The sequence below is a fragment of the Cynoglossus semilaevis genome, chromosome 4, assembly GCF_000523025.1.
Source record: "Cynoglossus semilaevis isolate Cse_v1.0 chromosome 4, Cse_v1.0, whole genome shotgun sequence".
Lineage (NCBI taxonomy): Eukaryota > Metazoa > Chordata > Actinopteri > Pleuronectiformes > Cynoglossidae > Cynoglossus > Cynoglossus semilaevis.
The window spans coordinates 13,329,621-13,354,908 of NC_024310.1; the positions used below are offsets into that span (position 1 = coordinate 13,329,621).

At 38.8% G+C, this 25,288-nt stretch overlaps 5 protein-coding genes across 5 annotated transcripts in view; 2 read left to right on the plus strand and 3 right to left on the minus strand.

Annotated features, from left to right (window-relative positions):
• The window catches only part of LOC103378194 (extracellular calcium-sensing receptor-like), a 6,920-nt gene extending 4,374 nt beyond the window's left edge, over positions 1–2,546 (minus strand). The window contains exons 1-2 of the mRNA XM_008309310.3: positions 1,574–2,546; positions 536–851 (exon numbers count right to left, since the gene is read on the minus strand). Coding sequence (XP_008307532.3) covers positions 536–851; positions 1,574–1,803 — 546 coding nt within the window. The 5' untranslated portion in view covers positions 1,804–2,546. The remainder of the gene's footprint in view (positions 1–535; positions 852–1,573) is intronic.
• Positions 2,540–8,847, minus strand: LOC112486930 (extracellular calcium-sensing receptor-like). The gene is given in 9 exon segments (XM_025054972.1): positions 2,540–3,090; positions 3,175–3,647; positions 3,739–3,862; positions 4,844–5,065; positions 5,834–6,382; positions 6,465–6,571; positions 6,574–6,739; positions 7,471–7,786; positions 8,444–8,847. Coding segments are annotated over 9 exon segments (2,610 nt in total). The 5' UTR covers positions 8,674–8,847; the 3' UTR covers positions 2,540–2,667.
• Positions 8,848–9,700: 853 nt separating this feature from the next.
• LOC103378195 (extracellular calcium-sensing receptor-like) lies at positions 9,701–15,727 on the minus strand. Its single transcript, XM_025054969.1, has 8 exons — positions 14,976–15,727; positions 13,297–13,591; positions 12,671–12,960; positions 12,267–12,562; positions 11,536–11,732; positions 11,186–11,407; positions 10,841–10,964; positions 9,701–10,605 (listed from the first exon to the last, which is right to left on the minus strand). The coding sequence occupies exons 1-8, from the start codon at positions 15,278–15,280 to the stop codon at positions 9,701–9,703; spliced, it is 2,634 nt and encodes an 877-aa protein (XP_024910737.1). The 5' UTR covers positions 15,281–15,727.
• A 291-nt stretch (positions 15,728–16,018) lies between these two features.
• LOC103378196 (extracellular calcium-sensing receptor-like) lies at positions 16,019–20,962 on the plus strand. The gene is made up of 9 exons (XM_025054970.1): positions 16,019–16,605; positions 16,778–17,072; positions 17,153–17,239; positions 17,447–17,716; positions 17,913–18,119; positions 18,205–18,483; positions 18,841–19,068; positions 19,375–19,498; positions 19,992–20,962. Exons 1-9 carry the CDS (start codon positions 16,379–16,381, stop codon positions 20,900–20,902), a joined length of 2,628 nt encoding a protein of 875 aa, XP_024910738.1. The 5' UTR covers positions 16,019–16,378; the 3' UTR covers positions 20,903–20,962.
• A 1,236-nt stretch (positions 20,963–22,198) lies between these two features.
• The window catches only part of LOC112486970 (extracellular calcium-sensing receptor-like), a 16,733-nt gene continuing 13,643 nt past the window's right edge, over positions 22,199–25,288 (plus strand). The window contains exons 1-7 of the mRNA XM_025055235.1: positions 22,199–22,202; positions 22,389–22,669; positions 22,997–23,266; positions 23,366–23,572; positions 23,684–23,932; positions 24,096–24,323; positions 24,992–25,115. Of these exons, the coding sequence (XP_024911003.1) occupies positions 22,199–22,202; positions 22,389–22,669; positions 22,997–23,266; positions 23,366–23,572; positions 23,684–23,932; positions 24,096–24,323; positions 24,992–25,115 (1,363 nt within the window). The remainder of the gene's footprint in view (positions 22,203–22,388; positions 22,670–22,996; positions 23,267–23,365; positions 23,573–23,683; positions 23,933–24,095; positions 24,324–24,991; positions 25,116–25,288) is intronic.

A 25,288-nucleotide genomic window follows, 5' to 3' on the forward strand; every position in this document is an offset into this window, starting at 1 on the left:
CGAATGCCTAAGTAAATCAATTTCAAAAGTTGTAAAATAAATAATATGTAAAGCCAGTAATTATTTTTAGTTTGTTAAGTCTTAATTTGACAGTAAAAATAAATGTCACAGGATAATTACTCTGGTTAAGTGTTTAAACTGTTACGATGCCTTCAATGGGCTCCAAAAAGAAATGATAAAACAAGACTTTAAAGGTCATACAAGAATCTTTTCTCAGTTATGCAGTAAATTTAATCAACGACCAGTGTACCTCATGAATGGTACAGGCATCAACATTTAGCTCTATTCTAAAGGGTTTACAAAACTCTTCATCAAAAGGTAAGAATGCATTTTTGCTTTGTACTGAATCTAATCAGAGGATTTCATCCAGATTTAACAACAATTGTTCTCACTCTGAATAGATTAGTGAGAAATGACAAAGAAAATGTATATGTTCATCACGTAAAGCCACAGTGAATTTGCAGGTCAATGCATTTGTCTTTTTCACAGGTTAGAGAATGTTGTTCAGACATTATCACAACAAACTGACTCTTACTAGTGGAATATGGAAAGAACCTAAACTTCTGAGCAGAGCCATTGATATCCCAGAGGCTGCATCGCCAATGACCACAGGGGATACAGGTCTGTTAACGGCAGCACATCCTAACTTGTCTGTAGCGTTGTCTCCACTCATGCTCTCCGGCTGCCCGTTCACCAGCACCAGTAATTCTCTCAAAGCCACCAGGATGTCGTCGCTGCTGTCTCGGATGTGAAAGCCTAGTTTTAAGTGTGGCAGGAGGTCAGAGCGACGGTTGACCTCACCAATGGCAAAAGTCATCGTCTGCATCCAGCGCAGAGGACGAGAAAGAAAACTGCAAGACATTTCATAGAGGGGGTTATGATAACAATTAAAACTCATCATATTTAGAAACGTTTTTCATGCTTTTTACCTGTGCACTAATTCATATCTTCACATCATCGTCATTAAATTGATAAATAATAAATGAGTGAAAGATTACAACACTCTTCAATCACAACATGTCACAATTACTTAATAAATAAAAATATAAATTTCTTTTAAAAATAAAAAAGTCCCTCCTTAGCCTAACCTAACCTCAACCTTTCAACAAATACTTTTTGTCTTTAGACTTAAACCTTTTTAATTTTTTTACTCTTCCCAACACACTGCTTAATGTGCTAGTAATACAATAAAGTATACTACTGTATAGAATATTAAAATAGTACATGCAAGTGTTGAAATATATGTAATTCAGCTCTTAAGGAATCATAAACAATTGTTTGTAACATGATGAATAATGAAATGTTTTGACAAAATTAAGTAAGTTGGCAGCATTTGTTTTCAATAATCAGTAACTTTTGTCAAATCTAGCACACCTGAGCTCACAGACATAAAAATCTACAAATTGAGACACAAATTGGAACTTAGACAGATGAACAGAAAAAGAAAGAAAAATACAGCAATGCATTTTAACATTTTAACAATCTTTAGGGACCAACTTTACCTGTAAAAAACCCCCCATTATAACAGAATGAGGTTGAATTAGACAATGACAAAGAATCAATCCGTGCTTACTTTTTGAATTTAACAGGGGGTGGTTTGGTTTCAAAGGTTGGAGGAGAAGACAGAGCTCTGTAGTGAAAAGGAAATAAACCCCCTATTATTACGTCTCCATCTCCATACACACTCTCCGGAACGTTCCCCCCTAGGAAGACACACTGATCCTGGGCAGAGGCAGAGCCTGGTGAACCTCTGAACACAGGGAGCACGAGAAGGACAATGTTTGTTGTCAACAGCAGGGCCATCGTTGGCACGTCACTGCAGCGCAACTCTGCAGTGAGTAGTTTAGTGAGTTCACGCCGGAGGTAGTCGGCTGATTTATACACTGCAGTGAGCGTGTGTTCAGCGAAAGGCAGGCAGTAGTCAAAGGAAGCATCTGTGACATCACTAAGGTCATGAGTTGTCAGGTGGAGTCAGTATTGTTGATGACACATGGCCTTCATTTCATTTGAAAACAGAATGTTTTCTTTGATCACATGGGTTGAGTCTGTTCTCTCCAAGCCCAGGTTTTATTTCATTATACATAGGGATGGATCGACACAACTTTTTTGTCCAATACCAATATTGATACTGCAACTTGAAGAATCTGAAGAAAAATACCAATATCAATCCAATGCCTTTTTTTCTCTTCCAGCAGACTGCGGGCTGTGAAGCGATAGTGTCCAAGTTTATTGAATGTCTAGTGCAAAGTTATGTTGAGCAGTTATACTCAGGTATCGGAGAAAGAAAAAACAGGCAGTTTGACAGACAGCCTGAGCAAACTAACAGGGATGATGAAGAGATGACAGTCAAGACTATTTCAAAGAAATAGGATTTATTTGCAATCATTAGACGTGTCCATCAAATCAGATACACATTCAGTCCACTCAATTTTTACAGAGTGGGTTTCTCCACACCCCCCCTTGTGCAACGACCCTCGTTACATGTATGTAGCCCTCTGAAGGCTAAATACCAGAATTTCCCAGTGGTGAGTCAGAACTGAAGAAGCCTCTTGGATGAGAGGTGAATCGTCTTCTTGAGAAAATGTCACGTCCAGTTGCCTAACAGCACTCTGAGAAAAACATTCTAATCACACATGATATAAAAATATCTTTTTTGTCATTACATATCTACCGTGCCATCATGTGTTTCTTGCTATTTCTGTCCGGTCTCAAAATAATAACGTAGCACTTTGGAGCAAAAATGCAGAACAGAAGTCCAAATGCTGAAGCTAATATGGCAAAAATATGAACGGCCACTGTGAACTTTCCAGGTGTGCTGACATAAACAGGTATAAAGGTGATCCACACTGCAAAGAAGATCAACATGCTGAAGGTGATGAACTTGGCTTCATTGAAGTTATCTGGCAGCTTCCGAGCCAGAAAAGCCATCAGTAGACAAGCACAGGCCAACACACCGATGTATCCAAGGACACACCAGAATCCAACTTCTGAACCGGCGACACACTCCATGATGATGGTGGCGCTGTGGAACCCTATGTTGATGTTGGCATGTGGTGGGTTGGTGACCAGCCAGATGAGACAGATCAGTCCCTGAGTAGAACAAAAAGGGAGATTTAATACAGTTTCAAACACGATCCCAGAAAAATAATATTTGGAAACCAATGGTTGTTCAACCTGGATGGATGTTCCTACAACTACACTGGCTCTCTGTTGGTTGGGTCCAAACCACTTCATGACGTTACTTCCTGGCAGCGTGGCCCTGAAAGCCATGAGGACCACTGCCGTCTTGGCCAAGAGGCAGGAAATACAAAGTGCGAAACTGATCCCAAATGCTGGGTACCTGATACGACAGAGCCAATCTGAAGGTTCTCCAATGAACAACAGGCTGATGAGAAAGCACACAGCGAGAAAGAGCAGGAGAAGGAAGCTCAGCTCCATGTTGTTGGCTCGAACTATTGGTGTGTTCTTGTTTCTGAAGAAAATGATGAGGAAAGACATGGAGATACAGGCTCCAAGGACGGAGACACCACACAGCACAGCACCCATCACCTCATGGAAGGACAGGAACTCAATGGTCTTTGGAACACAGTGGTCTCTAGCTTTATTGGACCACATGAATACTGGACAGCGGTTGCACTCCAGTGAATCTGGACATTAAGAAAGAGAAAATCTCTGTTTGTTTTATCAAATAAACAGTTTGTCACCTGTTGGTATAACATTAGTGTGAAGGCAACACACCAGTGGAGTTACTGACTTCTCCCTCAGCACAGGGGACACAGTCGTAACAGCAGATGGGCAGCCCCTTCTTTCTGGCCACGCGGAAACCTGCAGGACAGCTATCACTGCATACAGACCGGACAGCCTGAGAGGCAAAGGTCAGCCACTCAGAGACTCTTAGCCAAAACCACCACACTACTGTTTCTACTGTGTTTCAAATGTGTTTCAAAACATGTTACCAGTGGATCCACCATTACAACTAAAGATAATAATATACTAAGTTTAACAAGCATACCACAGCACGGTAGAAGATCAATGCATTCATGCAAAAGCAAAATTAGAGGTTAAAAGCTAGGGGATCTGTCAAAGAAGCCCAAGGGTAAATCAGTTTATTACTTACAACATTATCATAATTAAGGAATAAGTGATCATTATAAAAGTTAAAAGGCAAACATTTAAAGAAAAGAACAAATCTTCAAGCAATGCAGAACTGTCTGTATTTTCATTTGGAACATACAGTAGATTTGCGTACACTGTTTTGCAATAAATAAATAAACAATTATCTGAAGTAATCTAAATGTCAGATTTAACACAAAAAGAAAGTACTTTGTGGTTACATGTAGCTGACTTCCAGATGAGGATTGAATAGACTTTTTGCTCATTAGTTTATATTTGGTAAATAAAGCACATACAAATTACGCTGCTTCAAGGAATGAAAAAGGAGATCCTTTGGAGACCTCGATACTCTAATGTGTGTTATGAAATAAATGGACAGGCTTATTTAATATTCAATTAAGACCAGCTTTCAAACCAACCCAAATCTAAACTTTCTTAGTCAGATTTTTATAGATTAAAAATCTATTAATAGCAGATAAATGTGGCTAACTTAGGGTGGTAAATCAGTAATAAATAGTCTATTACCTTTTTAATCAAAATGAAGTAACATTTGTTTTAAAATGTAACATTCACTACGATATCTTCATGTTGTATTTTGTTATATTTTGAAAATACATAGAAAGATGTTGAGCAGTGGAAATAAAAGATTGGTTGATGTACCCATCAGCAACACTAACAGCAATCCCAGACTCAACTGCGGCCTCAAACCTGTTTGCACAGTAAAACACACCTGCTTCCCATGAGGCCACTGTATGAGAGAGTGGTTTAGAACCAGACTCCGTTCATCAGGCAGCGAGGCATCATAATAACCCACTTTGACTAGATTAAGAGAGCCGTCTGGATTCCTGTGCCAGTTCATCAGATCATAATAAGCCACAGGATCACCATTCTCGCCAAAGGAAACTCTGGCTCCCATCAGGGAAAAGTTAGCACGTCTCATGTAGTGAATAAGCTGAGAAGAGATGAAAATATCTGAATTATTGTTTGGACTTTTCACACACTTAAAACTCTATGATCTGAGAATACATATTTACCAGTGGACCTGGTCGATCAGTGTTTCTCAAACTGTTTTTCTGGGCACCCATTTTTTAAAAGGCATAGATAGATAGATGATAGTAATGGTCAATACTAGAATTTTTTTATTTGATACGACTTTTTATTGATATATTGATGCAGTCTAATTAACCCAATAAAACACAAGACAAATACTGATTATTTACCAACTTTAATTTGCGTTAGCTATAGCAAATTACTTTATAAGGTAAATAGTTTAATTGTTACTGTTAAGTGGTCATGTGACATGAATGGATCAGTGCAATTTTACCAGGGGGCGGGGTATAGGAGGGAGAGTGCACTAAAAGATGTGGAAGAGAAACTTTTTTCTATTTATTAATAAGTATCAATACTTTATGGGAGTATTTGATACCTAGTCAATACCCATCAGTACCTAGTCGATTTATAGATACCACAGAATCGATACCCCACCACCGGTAGATGGTGGTGAAGTGAGGCCAATGTTGTGACCAGGTTTAGCACGGTCTGGGAGGTGGTGTGGGGCTACTGCAGTATTAAAATGCCACATGCTAGCATAATCGCTAACATGCCCACTAGTGGACAAGTATTCTTTTCCACAACATTACGTTCGTTTTTTGTTATCGATTTGGTTATATATTCATTTTGGACGTTTAAATACATATTTTACCTGAAGTTTTTTTCTTACCTGCCAGGTTTGAAAGTTCTTTGGATCTGAACAGGTTCTATTGATAAAAGGACCTTTTCCATCTTCACACTGACTCATGTCCTGCAGGGCGTGGGCCACCAAGTAAACTGCCTTGTAGACGTTGTAAGAAACCCGTAACTGCGACACATCAGTGTAGGAGGAATTAACATCTTCCAAACTCTCTGTTCCAGTGCATGGCGGCCTGTCTTGGTATTTAACCCCATCGGGCCGACCATTCACTGAATTGTTGAGCCAACAGTTAAATGTTTCCTCCCAAAACTCTGTCAAAAGAGCAGATTTATGAACAGTGGAAACGCTCAGGTTGAGAAGATGCTGCTTCAGCCCTGGAATCACATTTGCTCTCTGAATGGCAAATCCCAGCGTTCCCTTGAGGAGATCAGCATTGTTTTTCCACAGTGAAGTGCCAGTGGACCAGGCTTCTCCAGCAATCCACTGCAAGTCGGTCAAATTACGAAGACGGATCTCCTGCAGGATGAGTTGCATATCTGATTCACTGCAAAAAATGATGATAACCTTTGCAGTCGAGGCCTAAAAAGACAGACGGAAATTCCAGTTGCTTTGGTCATATTTTCTTAAAATTGAACAAAATGTCATTTATTACCTGAATAACATTGAGGAGCTTGTCTAGATCCTGGGCACTCGGGTTTACGGGGTATAAATGAGCATAGGCGGTGCAAACACCAACTTTGGCCGACTCCTGGAGAAAGTGTTGGATAAGCGAGCGTAGTCCGTTTCTACGCCGATGACTCCTAACCAGGACCAGCCAAAGTGGGTGAGCAGCCGGGCCAGGGCTCTGACCTGAAAGGCATCACTTGGCATTGTCCGCATGAAGGAACCAAAGTCCTTTTTATTACTCAAACAGCTGCAAGATGCAAAATAGCTCACCTGTTGTAAGAAGCACACAAGAGCACTACTGGTATTTACTGCATAAACATGTAGTACACACAGGTAGTAATAGTGTACTATTAAAAAGACAGGTGATCACAACTGACATATGCTATATGTTGGATTGTTTGAAGTTGTAACATACACAATATGTAAAGCCAGTGGTTACTTTTTAAGCTTGTTAAATCTTAATTAAATTTTACAGTAAAAATAAATGTCACAGGACATTTACGCTGGTTAAGTGTTTAAACTGTTACAATGCCTTCAATAGGCTCCAAAAAGAGATGGTAAAACAAGACTTTAAAGGTCATACAAGAATCTTTTCTCAGTTATGCAGTAAATTTAATCAATGACCAGCGTACCTCATGAAATGGTGCAGGCATGAACATTTAGGTAAGTATGCATTTTCGATTTGTAGTGAACATAATCAGAGGATTTCATCCAGATTTAACAACAATTGTTCTCACTCTGAATAGATTAGTAATATAGAATTTATTACTACTACAATAGTTTCTAATCTTTTTTGGTATGTGACCCACTTTGACATCTCATGGATATCTTTTTGATATTAATGCAAAGAAAACACTTCCAAGATTATTGCGTGAGAAATGACAAATAAAATGTATATGTTCATCACGTAAAGCCAGAGTGAATTTGCAGGTCAATGCATTTGTCTTTTTCACAGGTTAGAGAATGTTGTTCAGACATTATCACAACAAACTGACTCTTACTAGTGGAATATGGAAAGAACCTAAACTTCTGAGCAGAGCCATCGATACCCCAGACGCCGCACCTCCGATGACCACGGGGGAAACAGGTCTGTTAACGGCAGCACATCCTAACTTGTCTGTAGCGTTGTCTCCACTCATGCTCTCCGGCTGCCCGTTCACCAGCACCAGTAATTCTCTCAAAGCCACCAGGATGTCGTCGCTGCTGTCTCGGATGTGAAAGCCTAGTTTTAAGTGTGGCAGGAGGTCAGAGCGACGGTTGACCTCACCAATGGCAAAAGTCATCGTCTGCATCCAGCGCAGAGGACGAGAAAGAAAACTGCAAGACATTTCATAGAGGGGGTTATGATAACAATTAAAACTCGTCATATTTAGAAACTTTTTTCATGCCTTCACATCATTGTCCATAAATTGACACTCAAACACAACATGTCACAATTACTTAATAAATAAAAACATACATTTCTTTTAAAAATAAAAAAATGTCCCTCCTTAGCCTAACCTAACCTAACCTCAACCTTTCAACAAATAATTTTTGTCATTAGATTTAAACCTTTTTAAATTGTTTTACTCTTCCCAACACACTGCTTAATGGGCTGGTAATACAATAAAGTATACTACTGTATAGAATATTAAAATAGTACAATAGTACAATCATAAACAATTGTTTGTAACATGATGAATAATGAAATGTTTTGACAAATTTATTAGGTTGGCAGCATTTGTTTTCAATAATCAGTAACATTAAATTTTAAAGTAGACGACAATTTTTTCAAATGGACATTTTGTCAAAACTAGCAGACATAAAATATCTACAAATTGAGATACAAAATGGCACAGATGAACAGAAAAAGAAAGAAAAATACAACAATGCATTTTAACAATCTTTAGGTAACAGCTTTGCCTGTAAAAAAAAACCCCATTATAACAGAATGAGGTTGAATTAGAGAATGACAAAGAATCGATCCGTGCTTACTTTTTGAATTTAACAGGGGGTGGTTTGGTTTCAAATGTTGGTAGAGAAGACACAGGTCTGTAGTGAAAAGGGAATAAACCCCCTATTATTACGTCTCCATCTCCATACACACTCTCCGGAACGTTCCCCCCTAGGAAGACACACTGATCCTGGGCAGAGGCAGAGCCTGGTGAACCTCTGAACACAGGGAGCACGAGAAGGACAATGTTTGTTGTCAACAGCAGGGCCATCGTTGGCACGTCACTGCAGCGCAACTCTGCAGTGAGTAGTTTAGTGAGTTCACGCCGGAGGTAGTCGGCTGATTTATACACTGCAGTGAGCGTGTGTTCAGCGAAAGGCAGGCAGTAGTCAAAGGAAGCATCTGTGACATCACTAAGGTCATGAGTTGTCAGGTGGAGTCAGTATTGTTATATTGTATTGGTATTGTCAATACCAATACCGATACTGCAACTTGGAGAATCTGTCAATACCAATATCAACCCGATGCCTTCTTTTCTCCTCCAGCAGGCTGCGGGCTGTGAAGCGATAGTGTCCATGTTGAGCAGTTGGACTCAGGTATCGATCAGAAGGGCTATAGTTGTTTTTACGATGTTCAATCCTGAAATTCGGACAAATGTCAACAAAAGAAAAAACAGGCAATTTGACACAGCCTGAGCAAACTAACAGAGATGGTGAAGAGATGACAGTCAAGATGATTTCAAAGCAAAGGGATTTATTTGCAATCATTAGACGTGTCCATCAAATGGGATACACATTCAATCCACTCAATCTATACGGAGTATATATAATATATAATTATAAATTCTGTGTGGTAAGGTCAATGTTGGCCAAAGACAATGTCACTGGACTCAAAAAATGTACTACAAAACAATAGGACCCATATATTTAGCCAACTTTGAAGTCCCTTCGTGTAAGTAGGGTGTCAAAAACTCACTTAAACTACGTTGGTTATATATTGTAGGCCTGCTTGGCATCCTTTAGGTACTTATGTGCAGTAAGTTAGTTCCGACCTACGGTAAGTCGAAGGATGTTTATTGTTGTTTATTCATTGTTGCCCCAAGCATTTAGCTCAGGAACTCACTGTTTTATAGAACATCTATATAAATTGTTTGCAAAAAAAATTGGAGTCACAACATTGCCCATTAATGTACCAAAAAAAAAAAAAATGGAGTCACAACATTGCCCATTAATGTAGCTGAAAAGCTTCACTATTACTCCTACAGTATTAATCAAATATCTGTTTCCAAGCTTTGTGTTTTAAGATTGATTTTTGTTCATTAATTGTTTCTTGGTGTTTTTCTCTGGTTTAAACAATATAATAAAACACTTTGGAGCAAACATACAAAAAATTAGCCCAAAACTAGAGGCTAGAATGGCAAATATCTCCACAGCCACCGTGAATTTACCTGGAGAGCTGAGGTATGCAGGGATAAATGTGATCCAAACGGCACAAAAAATTAGCATACTGAAGGTGATTAGCTTAGCTTCGTTGAAACTGTCTGGTAGTTTCCTGGCCAGGACCGCTAAAACAAAGCAAAACAGAGCCAAGAGTCCGATGTATCCCAGCACTACCCAGAATCCGATGGCTGAACCCAGGGCACATTCCAGGATGATCCGCTCTTTGTACGCAGTGAGATTTTTCATTGGAAAGGGGGGGCTTACAACCAACCAGATGGTACAAATCAAAATCTGGACAAAGGTGAAGGAACCAACAGTCATCCTTTGCTGAGATGGACCAAACCACTTCATGATGTTGTTGCCAGGAAGGGTTGCCCTGAATGCCACCAACACCACCAAAGTTTTTCCAAGGACGCAGGAGATACAGAGGACAAAGGTGATACTGAATGCAGTGTGCCGCAGCATGCAAGACCACTCAGAGGGGGCACCAATGAAGGTTAAGGAGCACAGGAAACACAGAGTAAGGGAGAAGAGCAGCAGGAAACTCAGCTCAGAGTTGTTCGCCCTGACAATCGGGGACTTCCTGTGGTAAAAGAAGATCGCTGCTGTAGCAACAGCAAGACTGGCACCGACCAATGAAAACACGGCCAGGACAATACCCAGGACCTCGTCAAAAGAAAGGAACTCTACTAGTTTGGGGAGGCAGACATTTTTTTCTGTATTAGGCCAGAACTCCTCAGGACAAGATAGACAGTCCAGTGAATCTGAAGAAACAAGAGCAGTAACATTAGGAATGCATGAAAATCTGCAAGATAGACGTAATCTGTTCGTGGCTCAGATAGACCCAAATCACACCATTACCAGTGTGTGTTCTGTATCTGTTCGTGGCTCAGACAGACCCAAATCACACCATTACCAGTGTGAGCTATCAAAATGTCAAAATTGGATTTAAAATCTTTAATGCTATTTTGCAGGACCTTCAGAAAGTCTTTTTATTACCTGTAGAGTTGCTGATCTCTCCATCAGCACATGGTATGCAGTCGTAACAGCAGATGGGTTTCCCTTTCTGTAACACCTTTCGAGTTCCAAGGGGACAGCTGTCTGTGCACACTGATGAGGGCACCTGCAATACCCATATACACTTACATACTGTATATTACATATTACAGATATAACATGTTAGTTTTTGGACAAATAACAAAACCTGACTTTGCAGTATTATAACATTTTTGTTTCATCTTCTAATGTTGGGGAGCAGGCAGAAAGTCATTTTGCTGTTTTTCTGGTATGAAAACATAGCCATGAAATTGGCATGAAAGAACACAAACAAAAGAGTACACTAACATGTGTGCTGCCCTCCTGCCAACTGAGGTTCCTGTGGATAGTGAACTCCAGACCTGCAGGCAGTGATGCGTCGTATTGACCGACTGTTACCATTTCAATGGTGCCACTTTCGCCTTTCTGCCAGTTGACAAGCTCGTATGTGGCTACAGGATCCCCATTGTCATCGAAGGACACATCATAACCATTCTGAGTAAAATTAACCTCTTTTAGCTGATTAAGTACCTGCAAACAAATAGGAAAGAATATGACTGTTCAGGTGACAGCTACTAAAATGTTTCTGGGGTAAAGAAAACTGTACGACGTCAAAATGGAGTCATCAGCCATAAAAGGTTGGGAACCACTGTCCTAACCTGTTGTGATGTTATTCTGCTACCACACTCAGTGGTTGAGTTTGTTGTCCCGCATGCTGCACTGTGAATGGCATGTGCAATTGCATACACAGCCTTGTACACCATGTTTGTAATTCTCAGCTGAGACGTGTCAGTATATGGACTTTGAAGAGTCTCTATGTTTTCAGTCCCATCACATGGTCTTTTACCTGTTGTCGCTAAAAACACAGCAAATTGGGGTTATTTAAGGGTTGCGCTACCCATGTGTGTGGTAAGTGATGACGCAAGACCATCATAGACCAGACAACTGGGTTCCTAATAGGGATGACTTGATCCGATACTCAGGATCGATAGTCTGATATTGGTTAAAACATTTCAGAATCAAACATTGAAAACTGTACTAACTACTGTGTAACCGGCCTGATCCGAAACCCAAGCCTAAATACTCAACATGTCGTAAACGGTTACACTATCGACTCAGCAACGGCAGGCCGCAGGATGCTGGAGGAGATAAGAATGATTTGGATTGATATCGGTATCAGGAGATACTCCAAGTTGGAGTATCAGTATCACATTGTGACTTTGCACAAACAAATAAATGCAGTAGAGTGCTGAAAAATGCACAGATACATTTTGATATCTCTCTGCTTTGTGTGCACGTGTGTCTATTTACTGATTTAACGATTTAACAAGGTCATGTGGTAGTAAATGGGGTAATTGTCATGTACTGTATTGCACAACACCATTCATACTTTTTCCCAGCCTGCAATTGAACGCATTCTCCCAGAATTCAGTCAACACAGAAGACGCCAAAATTTTTGCAGGAGTCAAATCCAGCAGGAAGTCCCTCAGTCCTGGAATTATGGTTTGCTGAATACCAAATCCAACAGCTCCGGCACAAAACGTGAACCTTAGCATGTCTGGATCTGTCACCCATGCCTCACTGCCGATCCACTGACGGGGCGTTGAAGGTTTCTGTGACAGTTCCTCCAGTAGAATCCTCATGTCTCCCGAGGCAACAAAGGCAACAATAACCACAGCTGTTGACCTAAATGATCATTGATAAAAAAATATATAATTCATCATCGTTTGCTATGAAGAACATAGGTCAGTTATGCTAATGATGTAATTTATAATAAAAATACAAGACGAAAACCTGCGAATGATTTCAGCCAATCTCTGAATCTTGCTGTGTGGATTTGTCCGATAAAAAGATTCAGAATATTCCACACAAATTCCTTCTTTCTGTGCTTCCTCCAGGAAAGATGCCATTCCATTGTTTCCATAGTCAGAATCTGAGCGAACAGCACCAATCCAGGTCCAGCCAAAGTGTTTGACCAAATGGGCCAGTGCTTTAGCCTGGAACTCGTCACTGGGAATAGTTCTAAAGAAGCTAGGATATTGTTGCTTATTGGACAAACACGCACATGTGGCGTAGTGGCTCACCTGAAGCAAAGCACAGGGGCAATCAAAAAATGCTACATTTTGCTTCAGGTGTAGCTAATATTTTTAGCTTTAGCTGGTGTAAATTTTCAAACTTTTTCGCATAGTTTTAAAATGTATCTGTCTTTTAAATATTTTAGGATCCTTTTTCTATTACTTGACATTGATTTTGCCACCATATGGTTTTATCTTTTTTTGCTTGTTAATTACGGTAGAGATACCTTAATTAATAGCTACTTTTAAAATATTTTATATTAATCTGAGAACACATTTGAATGCATAATAAATAAAATACTACATTTTTGTTAACCTTTGATACATTCAAGTCAGTATATTCACCTGAGGAATATTCAAGGACCCGATCACTCGTGACATAGTGATTGACGGCGTGGAACCAGACTCACCAACAACAGCCATAACCATACCAGACTGAGAGCAGCTGTCATTGGTGTTGAACACTTGGTCCAAACCATTAGAAAGCTGGAAGGCTGAGTGCATGGCCATGGGCACAGAGGAGCAGGAGTCATATATCCTATACCCAAGTTTGACACCTGGCAGCAGATCTGAGCTGTTGTTGATTTCATCAATTGCAAAAATCATAGCTTGTGAGAACCTCAGTTCCCGTGCATCAATGCTGCAAAATGAAGATTTTGTTAAACAGTGTAAAGGGAGACATCATATAAACTCATCTATTGAAAGTTATTACATATTTTTTTCTAATTATACCTATAACAAATAGGGAAATATAAATCTTGGGACATACATAAAAATACCAAAATCCAAAAGCACCAAAAACATTTTTAAGAAACTTTTTTTTAATTCTCATGGCTGCCTGTGTCCATTTCTATTCCACAGAACCACAGAAATAAATTTTAAAAATTCATATTTAAAAGATCATGCAGATATTTCTTGATCCTAAATGTGAACACATTTGAATAAACGTCCCTCTTATTCCCCAAATCAAACTGCAACTTTGTACATACATAATTTTGTACATATTAATAAAAATAATCATTTACATTTAATGACTTAACAAATTTAAAATATTTAATATATTATTTTGTACCTTATTTTGTCATTGTCATTCAGACAGTCAAACAACCCAGATTCAGCTGATAAGATGGTTGACAAATGTAATTTGAGATTAAAAGCAAAGATTACATACATTAAATTATAGAAAGGTTTCTAAAACAATATTTCTTAATAAGCTGAGTGCTAGATGCTTATCTTTTTCATCAGTTTTCCATGTTTTATGACAATCAAATATAACTATGCCAACTAAGAGGATTATTAGGAGGCGGCCACAAAACGTGTTATGAGATTAATAAAACAAACATTTGAAAAAAATAGTGATCTGCAGTTTTTGCTTTGAGAAATGTTGAAATCATTAAAACGTGTGATAACATTAGTGTGTTTTTTAACTAAGAACATGAGTTAATTAATGGCTGGATTTCTCTCCCTCCTCTGTTGTTTACTGCATCCTCACATATGAACTTGCACCGCATCTGTCTGTCTAAACAGTTTTGGTTTTGTTTGTTATTAATAAATAATGAACCCCTTCATTATTAATGTTTTCTTTACAATAACGTCACTGTAAGTTCAGTAGAAAAAACACATTAAGCATAAAATAACAGATAGGTAAACAAAATTTAAATTTCTAATTGAATAAAACTCAATTTCTTTATTTTTGAGGTTCAGTAGATTAGTGTTAAAATATGGAAATTCATTTAGATATTTTTTATGTTTATGTCACAGCAAATTAACTGAACTGAGTTCAGAAAAATAATACAGCAAAGAGGAATATTAGAACATTTACAAACAAGGAAACAGAAGAACGTTTTACTTTCTTTTTCTTCTGTGGCAAATCTTTTGTAGATAATGACAAATAATGATAAAACATTGCTCTTAGATTTAGACTTATTTTTTCTACATGCGTTTCAAACTAATATTTAAAAGAACTCCTCCTGTCATCACATTCATTGTACAATCATTTTAAGACCTTCACCCCTGAACCTAACCTGCCTGTGCAGCTCAGCGCTTCAGGCTCAGTGGTGTAGTTGTGCCTCACCAGCCGCATGTAATAATGAATGGAGAAAACTCCCCCGATAACATAGTCACCATCCATGGAGAAGGCAGGCGGATGAGACAGGCTAAGACGAGAACACTTCACAGACGAACCAGACCTCGGCTGAACAGGGTTGACCTCTGCATAAACAGCCCTTTGCTTCAGATCCAGCCCAAAACCATCAAAGGCAAGAGCCGAGTTCAGCTCAAACCAGCTAAGAGTTAATCTCAGGCTGATGAAGAGAACTGTGATCTCCATGTGTCCTACTTTCTGCACTGATCAGTTTCCTGACAGCATCTTTTATAGATTTTTCAGAAATCAGGTGCACTCCTACTGCACCTCTGTGTATAGAATTCTCTCCCTCTCTTTGTCTCAGAGAGTGCTGTTTTTTTCCTGTTTTGTTTTTGTTTTCCAGACATATGACATAAAGCTTCAATGACCCCTTATAGACTGGATTTGAAAAGTAAAGTCTTGGCTGTTAAGTGGTTTCCACACATCTGCAATAATTATCTGTCCATGTATTGGGGACATTTTAAAAAAATGGGACTGTAATTGAGATCATAAACATTTAGTTTGCTAATGTTCAATTCAGGTGATGTCTTAAGAAACCTTTTCCATGTATTAGATTTACCTTCCCTGGTTGATTCCTTAATGCCAATCATGACCAATAATGGGATACACCAGAATTCAAATAGGGTTGCCCAAAATGTGTAGTAATTGATACAAAAAAAAATTTACAAATAAAATATTTTTTTAAACTAATGGTTCTTTTTTAAATTATATTATAAAAATATCTGAGCTGGAACATTGATGGACAGCTGTGATCATGTGATGGGTTCACAAGCCTATTTAATTCAATTCAATACAATATTTAACATTTGGCAAATGTTGGGGGAACACTGGCCTCTACAGCAAGAAGATCATAAACAGATTGCTTCTCACAAATCGATGTGTTGATCAGTTTACATTTTAGGGCAACGTCATTTACAACCCATATTTTAGAGGACAATTGCTAATGGTCCACAGATCAGTGCCAGTAATATCCATGTAGTTAATAATGAGTTTAGTTATTTTAAGTTGCAACTTTATAAACACTGCTTGGAATTCTCAGGCTGCTTAAAGCACCTCAGTCAGTCAGCCAAAATAATGTGTTTAAACTGAACTTTAGGGCATTAGACTTCCTGTTTAATCTGAAGTACATAAGAAAACATGCACACAGTTCCACGCATGTTCAAAGATGGTGTTTTGGTCCTGCCCCTAATCCTTCTTATTGGTGGTTTTCAACATTAAATAATATGACAGGTGACTATAATAGATGATGTAAACACAGACATTCACTCAGAAAAGTAGTTAACCATGAGGTCTTCTCTCAACTCCTACTACTGCATTCTAAACCTGTTGTTGTACTGCTCTTCCTCTTCCTCTCTGTATTCATCCTCATGTCACCTGCAGGGACAGTTTCATCTAAATGAGCTGCACAAAACTGGAGACGTTGTCCTTGGTGGACTGTTTCAAGTTCATTTCTTTTCTGATTACTCTGATTTGTCTTTCACTTCAGAGCCACCACAGCCTATCTGCCACGGGTGAGTCATAGAAGGAGTGACGTGTTTTATCAACGAAAGATGATCCTGTTATGTCCTCATGCTTTTTTTACATTATGCTACTTCACTATCTTTCATTACAAAATGTTTTTTTTAATTTTTATTAATTAATTTAAAAGACATTTAACATGTTTATTAATATATTTTGTTTTAGTTTTGATATTACAGGATTCAGACAGGCTCAGACCATGGCCTTTGCTATTGATGAGATTAACAGAAATCCCAACCTGCTCTCTAATGTGACTCTGGGATACAGTCTATATGATAACTGCCTCCAACTTGGTATTGGATTCCGTGGCGCTTTGTCTTTAGCTAGTGGTCAGAAGAAGGAAGTGACAATAGAGGAGACCTGTGAAGGAACTCCTCCAGTCGTAGCGATTGTAGGTGATTCTTCCTCCACACGTTCTATTGCCATCTCAACAGTTTTAGGTTTATACAGAGTCCCTCTGGTAAGTGTATCTAATGTTATATTTGATAGAATTAAATAAGAAATAAAAATTAAAATGTTTGTTTGTTTTAAAACTTTTAGGTCAGTTATTTTGCCACATGTTCCTGCCTAAGTGACCGACAAAAGTTTCCGTCCTTCTTTAGGACAATACCTAGTGACTCTTTCCAGGTGAAAACCAACACTCATTTAAATATTGTACCAAAATGCTGCAGCATGCAGTGTCAAACATTTGATTTTTTTAATCGTCTTTAAAATCTCTAAAATATCTTTCATTTTAGCGCTACAAATATAGAAAACTCCTGTGTGTTGCTCATAAAAAGAATCTGACCTGTTCCAGACTATGTCATGATGTTCCTGCTTTCTTTGTTCACATAGGTCAGTGCTATGATTCAGATTCTAAAACACTTTGGCTGGACTTGGACAGGTCTGCTCATCAGTGATGATGACTATGGAGTCCATTCAGCCCGGTCTTTTAAATCTCTCATGGGTCCAGCTTCTGGAGGGTGTCTGGCTTATACTGAAGTGTTGCCTTGGGGAAAGGACCAGGCTGAACTGAGGAGAATAGTGGATGTGATGAGGGAATCTACAGCTCGTGTGGTCATTGTGTTTGCACATGAGAGTCACATGCTTAACCTCATGGAGGAGGTAGAGTCTACTAAAGTCTAAAGAAGACAATATTTGCTAAAGCGTTTTATCTTACACACATGGCTGGGTTGATATTTGGAATGGTTACTCTGATTACAAAAATGGTTATAAAAAAGAAAGGGTAGATTGATAATGTGGCAAAACTCCTTCTAATACCACAATCAACATTGATTTTTTGTAAAAATGCATTGTGCAGGTGGTAAGGCAAAATCTTTCAGGCCTTCAGTGGATAGCGAGTGAGGCCTGGACATCAGCTGCTGTGCTACAGACACCACACTTTATGCCATACCTGGGTGGAACACTGGGCATTGCCATACGTCGAGGAGAAATAACAGGACTAAGAGACTTCCTCTTAAAAACACAACCTGACCTTCACTACAACAGCAGCCATGGAAATAGTATGGTGAGAATAGGAAAAATAAATACAAATGCATTTACAACAAAACATATACAGTATGTATGAAAATAACCTTTCAAATATGTTTCAGGTGAATCAGTTTTGGGAACAAATGTTTCAGTGCAGATTTTCACCACCTGTGGCCGGTTGGCTAGAGGCTGGAGGAGCATTATGCACTGGACAGGAAGTTCTAGAGAATATGATAGAAGAGGAGTTCATGGACATTTCAGACCTCAGACCAGAGTATAATGTGTACAAGGCTGTGTACGCTATTGCCTATGCTCTTGATGACATGCTGCAGTGTGAGCCAGGGAGAGGACCTTTCAGTGGAGACACCTGTGCTCATTTACAAAGACTGGAACCATGGCAGGTGTGGTATCAGTTTTCACTTTTTTCACTTAAGCATTCTGTTCCCTCTTGTTTGCAAAATTACCCTTTGTTAACCTGCACTCCCCCAGGGCAGAGCCTGGATGCTACAACAGCCCTTTAAAAAAAGTGCATACAACCATAGCCTATTTCTGTAACCCACTGGTTCAGTGACTTGAAGGTTACAATTAAAAAAAATTGAAAGAAAAAGAAAAAAGTTCCAGTTAATGAATGCTGATCATGTTTATTTTTGATTGACTATCCAAAATGTATAAAATGGCAATACATAACCAAGAGGGAAACACATTTCATACTGTACGAATTGGTCTTGTTGGTAACTGTGTTCTTCAATTTTTGAAAGCTTGTGTATTACCTGGAAAAGGTCAAATTCACCACATCATTTGGTGATCACGTGTCATTTGATGAGAACGGTGACGCCTTACCAATATATGACATCATGAACTGGGCGTGGCTCCCTGATGGAAGCACTCATGTTCAGAATGTGGGTGAGGTGAAGAGGTCAGCCTTCAAAGGTGAAGAACTAACACTCGACGAAAAAAAACTCTTCTGGAATTTCCAATCCAAAAAGGTTATCTTTGTATTATTACTATTTTCAAACTCCATGTCTTATCCTCCAAAAAAGATTGATGCATTTTAGTTTGCAAAGGTTGTCTATGATACTGTTTAACTATTGTCAGACACATTTGCTTAAGGTAGCCTTTTAGCTAGTTTATTCTTTCCCACGATCAATGTTGGACTTTTTCCTTTACACTTTTTAATTTGCATATTTAGGAAGTGAAGTCTCTGCTTTGTTTTGCTTCAACCCTCAGCCAATCCCAGTATATCTTTATATCTAAGACAGGGCTTTGTGAAATCCTTGAATTACTTTTTACAGCCTCCTCAGTCCGTGTGCAGTGAGAGTTGTCCTCCAGGAACCCGCATGGCCCGAAAAAAGGGACAACCTGAGTGCTGTTTTGACTGTATTCCTTGTTCAGAAAGGAAGATCAGTAACACAACTAGTGAGTATCAAAAAGTTGCTTGTTTTCACTGGGATCTAAGGCTCTGTTCATACAGCGATGACACAGTGCTGGATCCCACAGATATAGCGCAGATTCTGCCTTACATTGAGAGGCCGACGCAGTGTTGGGGCGGAGAACTGCATCGTCACCGTATACTGGTCCCTGAGTGGAGTGATTTGAAAACTCTGGCACTTGCATCTCCATGTGAGTGGGCGAGAGTGAGACATTACAGTCAGCCCTGCTTCTCTGTTACCTTTCAACCCAGTAAACCTGTTCAATGCCGCACAATAACAATAATGGCGGAAACCTGTTATTATACTGTATATTTCTGTAACAATGTTACAATGATATTAGGGAGGACAGGACAAAGGAGAAAAATTGGAAGCCCATAAAAAATTAGGGGTAGAAGCACAAGAGGTGACTGAGTGACTGTGGATTTTAAAATAAACCTAGTGAAGCTTGTCAGATCCCATGACTTTTTTTTCTTTCTTAGATTCCAGGGAATGCATTAGTTGTCCAGAAGATTTCTGGTCCAGCCCACAGCGTGACCACTGTGTTCCTAAGAAAACAGAGTTCCTTTCCTACCACGAGCCTCTGGGTATCTGCTTGGCAACCGCCACAGTTGTGGGAACATTTCTCTGTTTTGTTGTGCTTGCAATCTTCATTCACCATCTCAACACTCCTATAGTTCGTGCCAACAACACAGAACTAAGTTTCCTCCTCCTTGTGTCCCTTAAACTGTGCTTTCTCTGCTCGTTGCTCTTCATTGGACAACCCAGGACATGGACATGCCAACTTAGACATGCAGCATTTGGCATCAGCTTTGTGCTTTGTATCTCATGTATCCTGGTAAAGACTATGGTGGTTCTGGCTGTATTCAGAGCCTCTAAACCTGGAGGTGAAGCCAGTATGAAGTGGTTTGGTGCTGCTCAGCAGAGAGGAACAGTTCTTGTTCTGACCTCAGTACAAGCAGCAATCTGCACTGTTTGGCTTGTCTCTGCTTCACCAGCTCCTCATAAGAATGTTCACTACCATAACGACAAAATAGTTTATGAGTGTGTCATTGGTTCTACTATTGGGTTTGGAGTCCTGCTTGGATATATTGGTTTACTGGCCATTCTAAGCTTCTTGTTAGCATTTCTGGCAAGAAATCTTCCAGACAGTTTTAATGAAGCCAAGTTCATTACTTTCAGCATGCTAATCTTCTGTGCAGTGTGGGTGGCCTTCATTCCTGCCTATATCAACTCTCCAGGCAAATATGCAGATGCCGTGGAGGTGTTTGCCATCCTGGCCTCTAGTTTTGGCCTATTAGTAGCACTGTTTGGACCCAAATGTTATATTATCTTGTTGAGGCCAGAGAGAAACACAAAGAAAGCCATAATGGGTCGAAACAGTAGATCATGAAAATGTAATAAGTAGGAATAATTGTTTAATTTAAGAATTACACAAACCAATATGTATAAATATTTTATATTATGACTGTAATTAAACGTGTACAAAAGCATTTTGCACATCTGTTCCAAGTTAACAGAGTTGTATTTATGTCATTGTTTTATTATATGAGGATAATTTTGGTCAATCACAGCATGACCATAAATTCTACTGTTTTTGAATGCTTGCTTTTATTTTTAACAGTGCAATCAATGTAGCCCAACAAAGGCTTAAGACAAAGAGCAGCAGCATCTAGCTCAATGAAGTAACAGTACCATAATACAACAAACAATAATCTGGCATGTAGCGAGAGAAAACATAGTTGTTTTTGAATGATTCGAGTTGAGTTAAGTCAGTAACTTGTAGCTGCACAGTGGCTAACGCTACCGAGACACAACTAAAGTACATACTACTAATTCACCACACACAGAAAGAGGCGTTTCCAGCTTGGACTTGGCACCTAGGATAATATCATAATATTATCCTAGGTACCAAGGATAATGGTTGGTTAGTTTATTATAATATTATAATAAACTAATCACTTGTTTTAAAATGAAAGTACTTAGGGCAGCCAAATGGTAAGCTGTAGCCCAAGGTGCGGAATTAGACTTTTTGTACATTTTGCCATGCTGACATTGGGTTGTACATTTTCCACTGCCATCAGTAAGACATAAAATACATAAATTGAATATAGTTAACATTATATAAATAATTACTGGCAAATCTGTGTATTTTTGATGGGATGAAATCAATATGAAAAGCAGTTCTCAAATGAAGCCATATAGGCTTTCTATTCATCATTTCTTCTTTTTAATTCGGCTTTGTCCCTTTTTTTTGTCCCCATGTTTATTTTAAATACATTTTTCAATATCTCACAATTGATTCTGTCTCAGAAGAGGTTCTCTAGGCCCAGCCCCACAGTCACTTTCTTTGCGCTGATAGGTGGTGTATCAACAACTTGTGGGCTGTTGAAAATCAATAAAATGTGATGTCAGGGATGTTACAACAGCACTAAGAGAAAGGTGTTACCTGAGGAAACCATGAGAGTAGCTTTATACGGTAGCTTATTTTTGCTAACATTACTTTCCTGCTTTTTCTTTGTTGTGTCGTCACTATTTTATTCCTCCTCTTGTGAGATACAGCGACAATTTTATATAAATGGAATGCAAAAGGCTGGAGATGTGATTTTAGGAGGAATTTTGAAAATTCACTTTTTTTCTACTTTTCCTGACTTGTCTTTCACCTCAGAGCCACAACAACCAGTCTGCCATGGGTGAGAACAAGAAACTAACACAGAGCAGGATAAAACAAAAAGAGTATATTTTATACACATTTATAATATCTGTATTATTAATGATATATATACTTTTGGTTTCTCTCATTTGATTAAGTTTGAAGTGATGCTGTAATGTTTTAAAGGAGTAAATTATTTCGTATGTTTTAAGTTTTGATATTGCAGGATTCAGAAGGGCTCAGACCATGGCCTTTGCTGTTGATGAGATTAACAGAAACCCCAACCTGCTGCATAATGTGACTCTGGGATACAGTCTGTATGATAACTGCATCCACGTAAAGTTGGCTTTACAAGCTGCACTGTCCTTGGCAAATGGTCAGGAGAAAAATGTAAAGTTAGAGAGAACCTGTGAAGGAACTCCTTCAGTCCTAGGAATTGTGGGTGATCCTTCCTCTACACGATCTATTGCCATCTCCAGGGTCTTAGGTTTATACAGAGTACCACTGGTAAGTTTATCCTTTATGTACTCATACTTAATTATTGGGACTAAAAAGCTGTGCAACATTAAAAAGAAGTAGTTGTTTTCCTGTCTTCATGATGCTCTGTGTGATTTTCTTTTACAGGTGAGTTATTTTGCAACGTGTTCTTGTCTTAGTGACAGACAGATGTTTCCATCTTTTTTCCGGACAATTCCAAGTGACTCATTTCAGGTAAAAATTTTAACTTGTAATTCAAAATGCACAAGAGAAAGCATATACAAAGAAAAACTTAAACATTTACGTCAAATTATGTCAAAAATTACCCTGTAAACTGACTCCTCTGTGTCCACATAGGTGCGTGCTATGATTCAGATTCTAAAACACTTTGGTTGGACTTGGGCAGGTCTGCTCATCAGTGATGATGACTATGGGGTCCATGCAGCCCGATCCTTTCAGTCTGATCTAGGTCCAATTGCTGGAGGATGTCTGGCTTATACAGAGATTTTGCCATGGACAAATGATCGTACTGAACTGAAGAGAATAGTTAATGTGATGAGGAAATCAACAGCTCGTGTGGTCATTGTGTTTGCACATCAGTCACACATGCTCAATCTCATGGAAGAGGTGAGTCCTGTAAAAAATGTTTACCCATATGCACTGATTTTTTTAAATTGTAGAACTATACAAAAAATGCAATTTTTTTTGTATATTTGCAATGTCCAGGTGATAAGGCAGAATGTGACAGGCCTGCAGTGGATGGCCAGTGAAGCCTGGACATCAGCTGCTGTGCTACAAGCGCCTCACCTCATGCCATACCTGGGTGGAACCCTAGGCATTGCCATCCGTCGAGGAGAAATCCCTGGTCTCAAGAATTTCCTATTACAAATACGTCCTGATTTAAAATATAATAACAGTAATGGAAACAACTTGGTGAGAATATGATCATATCATTTCATAAATTGTAGCGGTACATACTTCAAGCCTTATCACTATGTTGAATGTATACCCCAGGTGAATCAATTTTGGGAACACACATTCCAGTGCAGATTTTCACCAACTCCAGCAGGTTGGATAGAAGATGGAGGAGCATTATGCACTGGACAGGAGGTATTAGAGGATGAAGTAGCTGAGGAATTCTTGGATGTTTCAGACCTCAGACCAGAGTATAATGTGTATAAGGCAGTGTATGCTCTGGCACATGCTCTTGATGACATGCTGCAGTGTGAACCAGGAAGAGGACCTTTCAGTGGAGACACCTGTGCTCAATTACAAAGACTGGAACCATGGCAGGTGTGTTGTCAGTTAACAATCTACACCCTAATACTGACAGACAGTGAATATTAAGAAATGAGCATAGAGAAAAAAACTATGCTGTATTATACTCTTAAGCATACTTTATAGTAGAAAGCATTTTATTTTATTTCAAGAGTATATTTATTTCTGATTTATACAGCTTGTTTATTACTTGGAAAAAGTCAACTTCACCACACAATTTGGTGATCACGTGTCATTTGATGAGAATGGTGACGCCTTACCAATATATGACATCATGAATTGGTCTTGGCTGCCTGATGGAAGCACTGAAGTTCAAAATGTGGGTGAGGTGAAAAGGTCAACCGTCAAAGGTGAAGAACTCACTCTTGATGAAGAAAAAATCTTCTGGAATTTTGATCCTAAAAAGGTAAGTTTTCTTTTGCCCCGAAATAATAAAACATTTAAAATGTTAGACTGTTTTTTCTCTACCCATGAAAGTCATGTGAATCCGGCCATACTTAAACAAAGCCAGGCCACAAACAAGAGGTTTCTCTCTTTTGTTTATTGTCACACAATTAACAAAACCCCTGACATTTATGAAAATTACAGCCTGAACTGTATGTCTGATAATCTCATAACAAAAACATTTGAACATGTCTTGTTCTTTTGCATAAGCTACTTTATTTAGTCAGTGACAAGAAGTACTCCACAAACACCACAAGTAACTCATTTTGAATAGAATTACCCACACCAGGACTGCCAAGATGGTCATTTTGATTGTTTTGAAAGTTGTAATTGAAATACCTTTGTGGCAATTGAAAACTGTGACTCCTCCCTCCTACTGATACATAGTGTTACTTGTGTCTAGAGATTTATTACAATTTCCACAGTAGCAATGCAACTAGCCCATAAGGTCTTCATAGTAAATTCTTTCTTTAAACTTGTTTAACAGACGTATACAACTGTGTTTTATGTACAGTGCATATGAAAACAATTTCAATACAAATACACTGACTATAAATAAAATCATCATGTATTACTGTTCTTAAGAACAAGGACACCAAACATATTTGCTCTGTGCTTTTTCCTGTTTAGCCTCCTCGGTCAGTTTGTAGTGACAGCTGTCCTCCAGGTACCCGTGTGGCCCGGAGAAAAGGTCAACCTGAGTGTTGTTTTGACTGTGTTCCTTGTTCTGGAGGAAAGATCAGCAATGCAACCAGTGAGTGTAAAGTCCTTAACCTGGGCCGAAAAGCCTGGAGTTTTGATTTGGAAAATTCTACAGTGACTTACGATGACCACAACTATCTTTTTTATAGATTCCATGGAGTGCATCAGTTGCCCAGAAGATTTCTGGTCCAACATCCAGAATGACCACTGTGTTCCTAAGAAAAC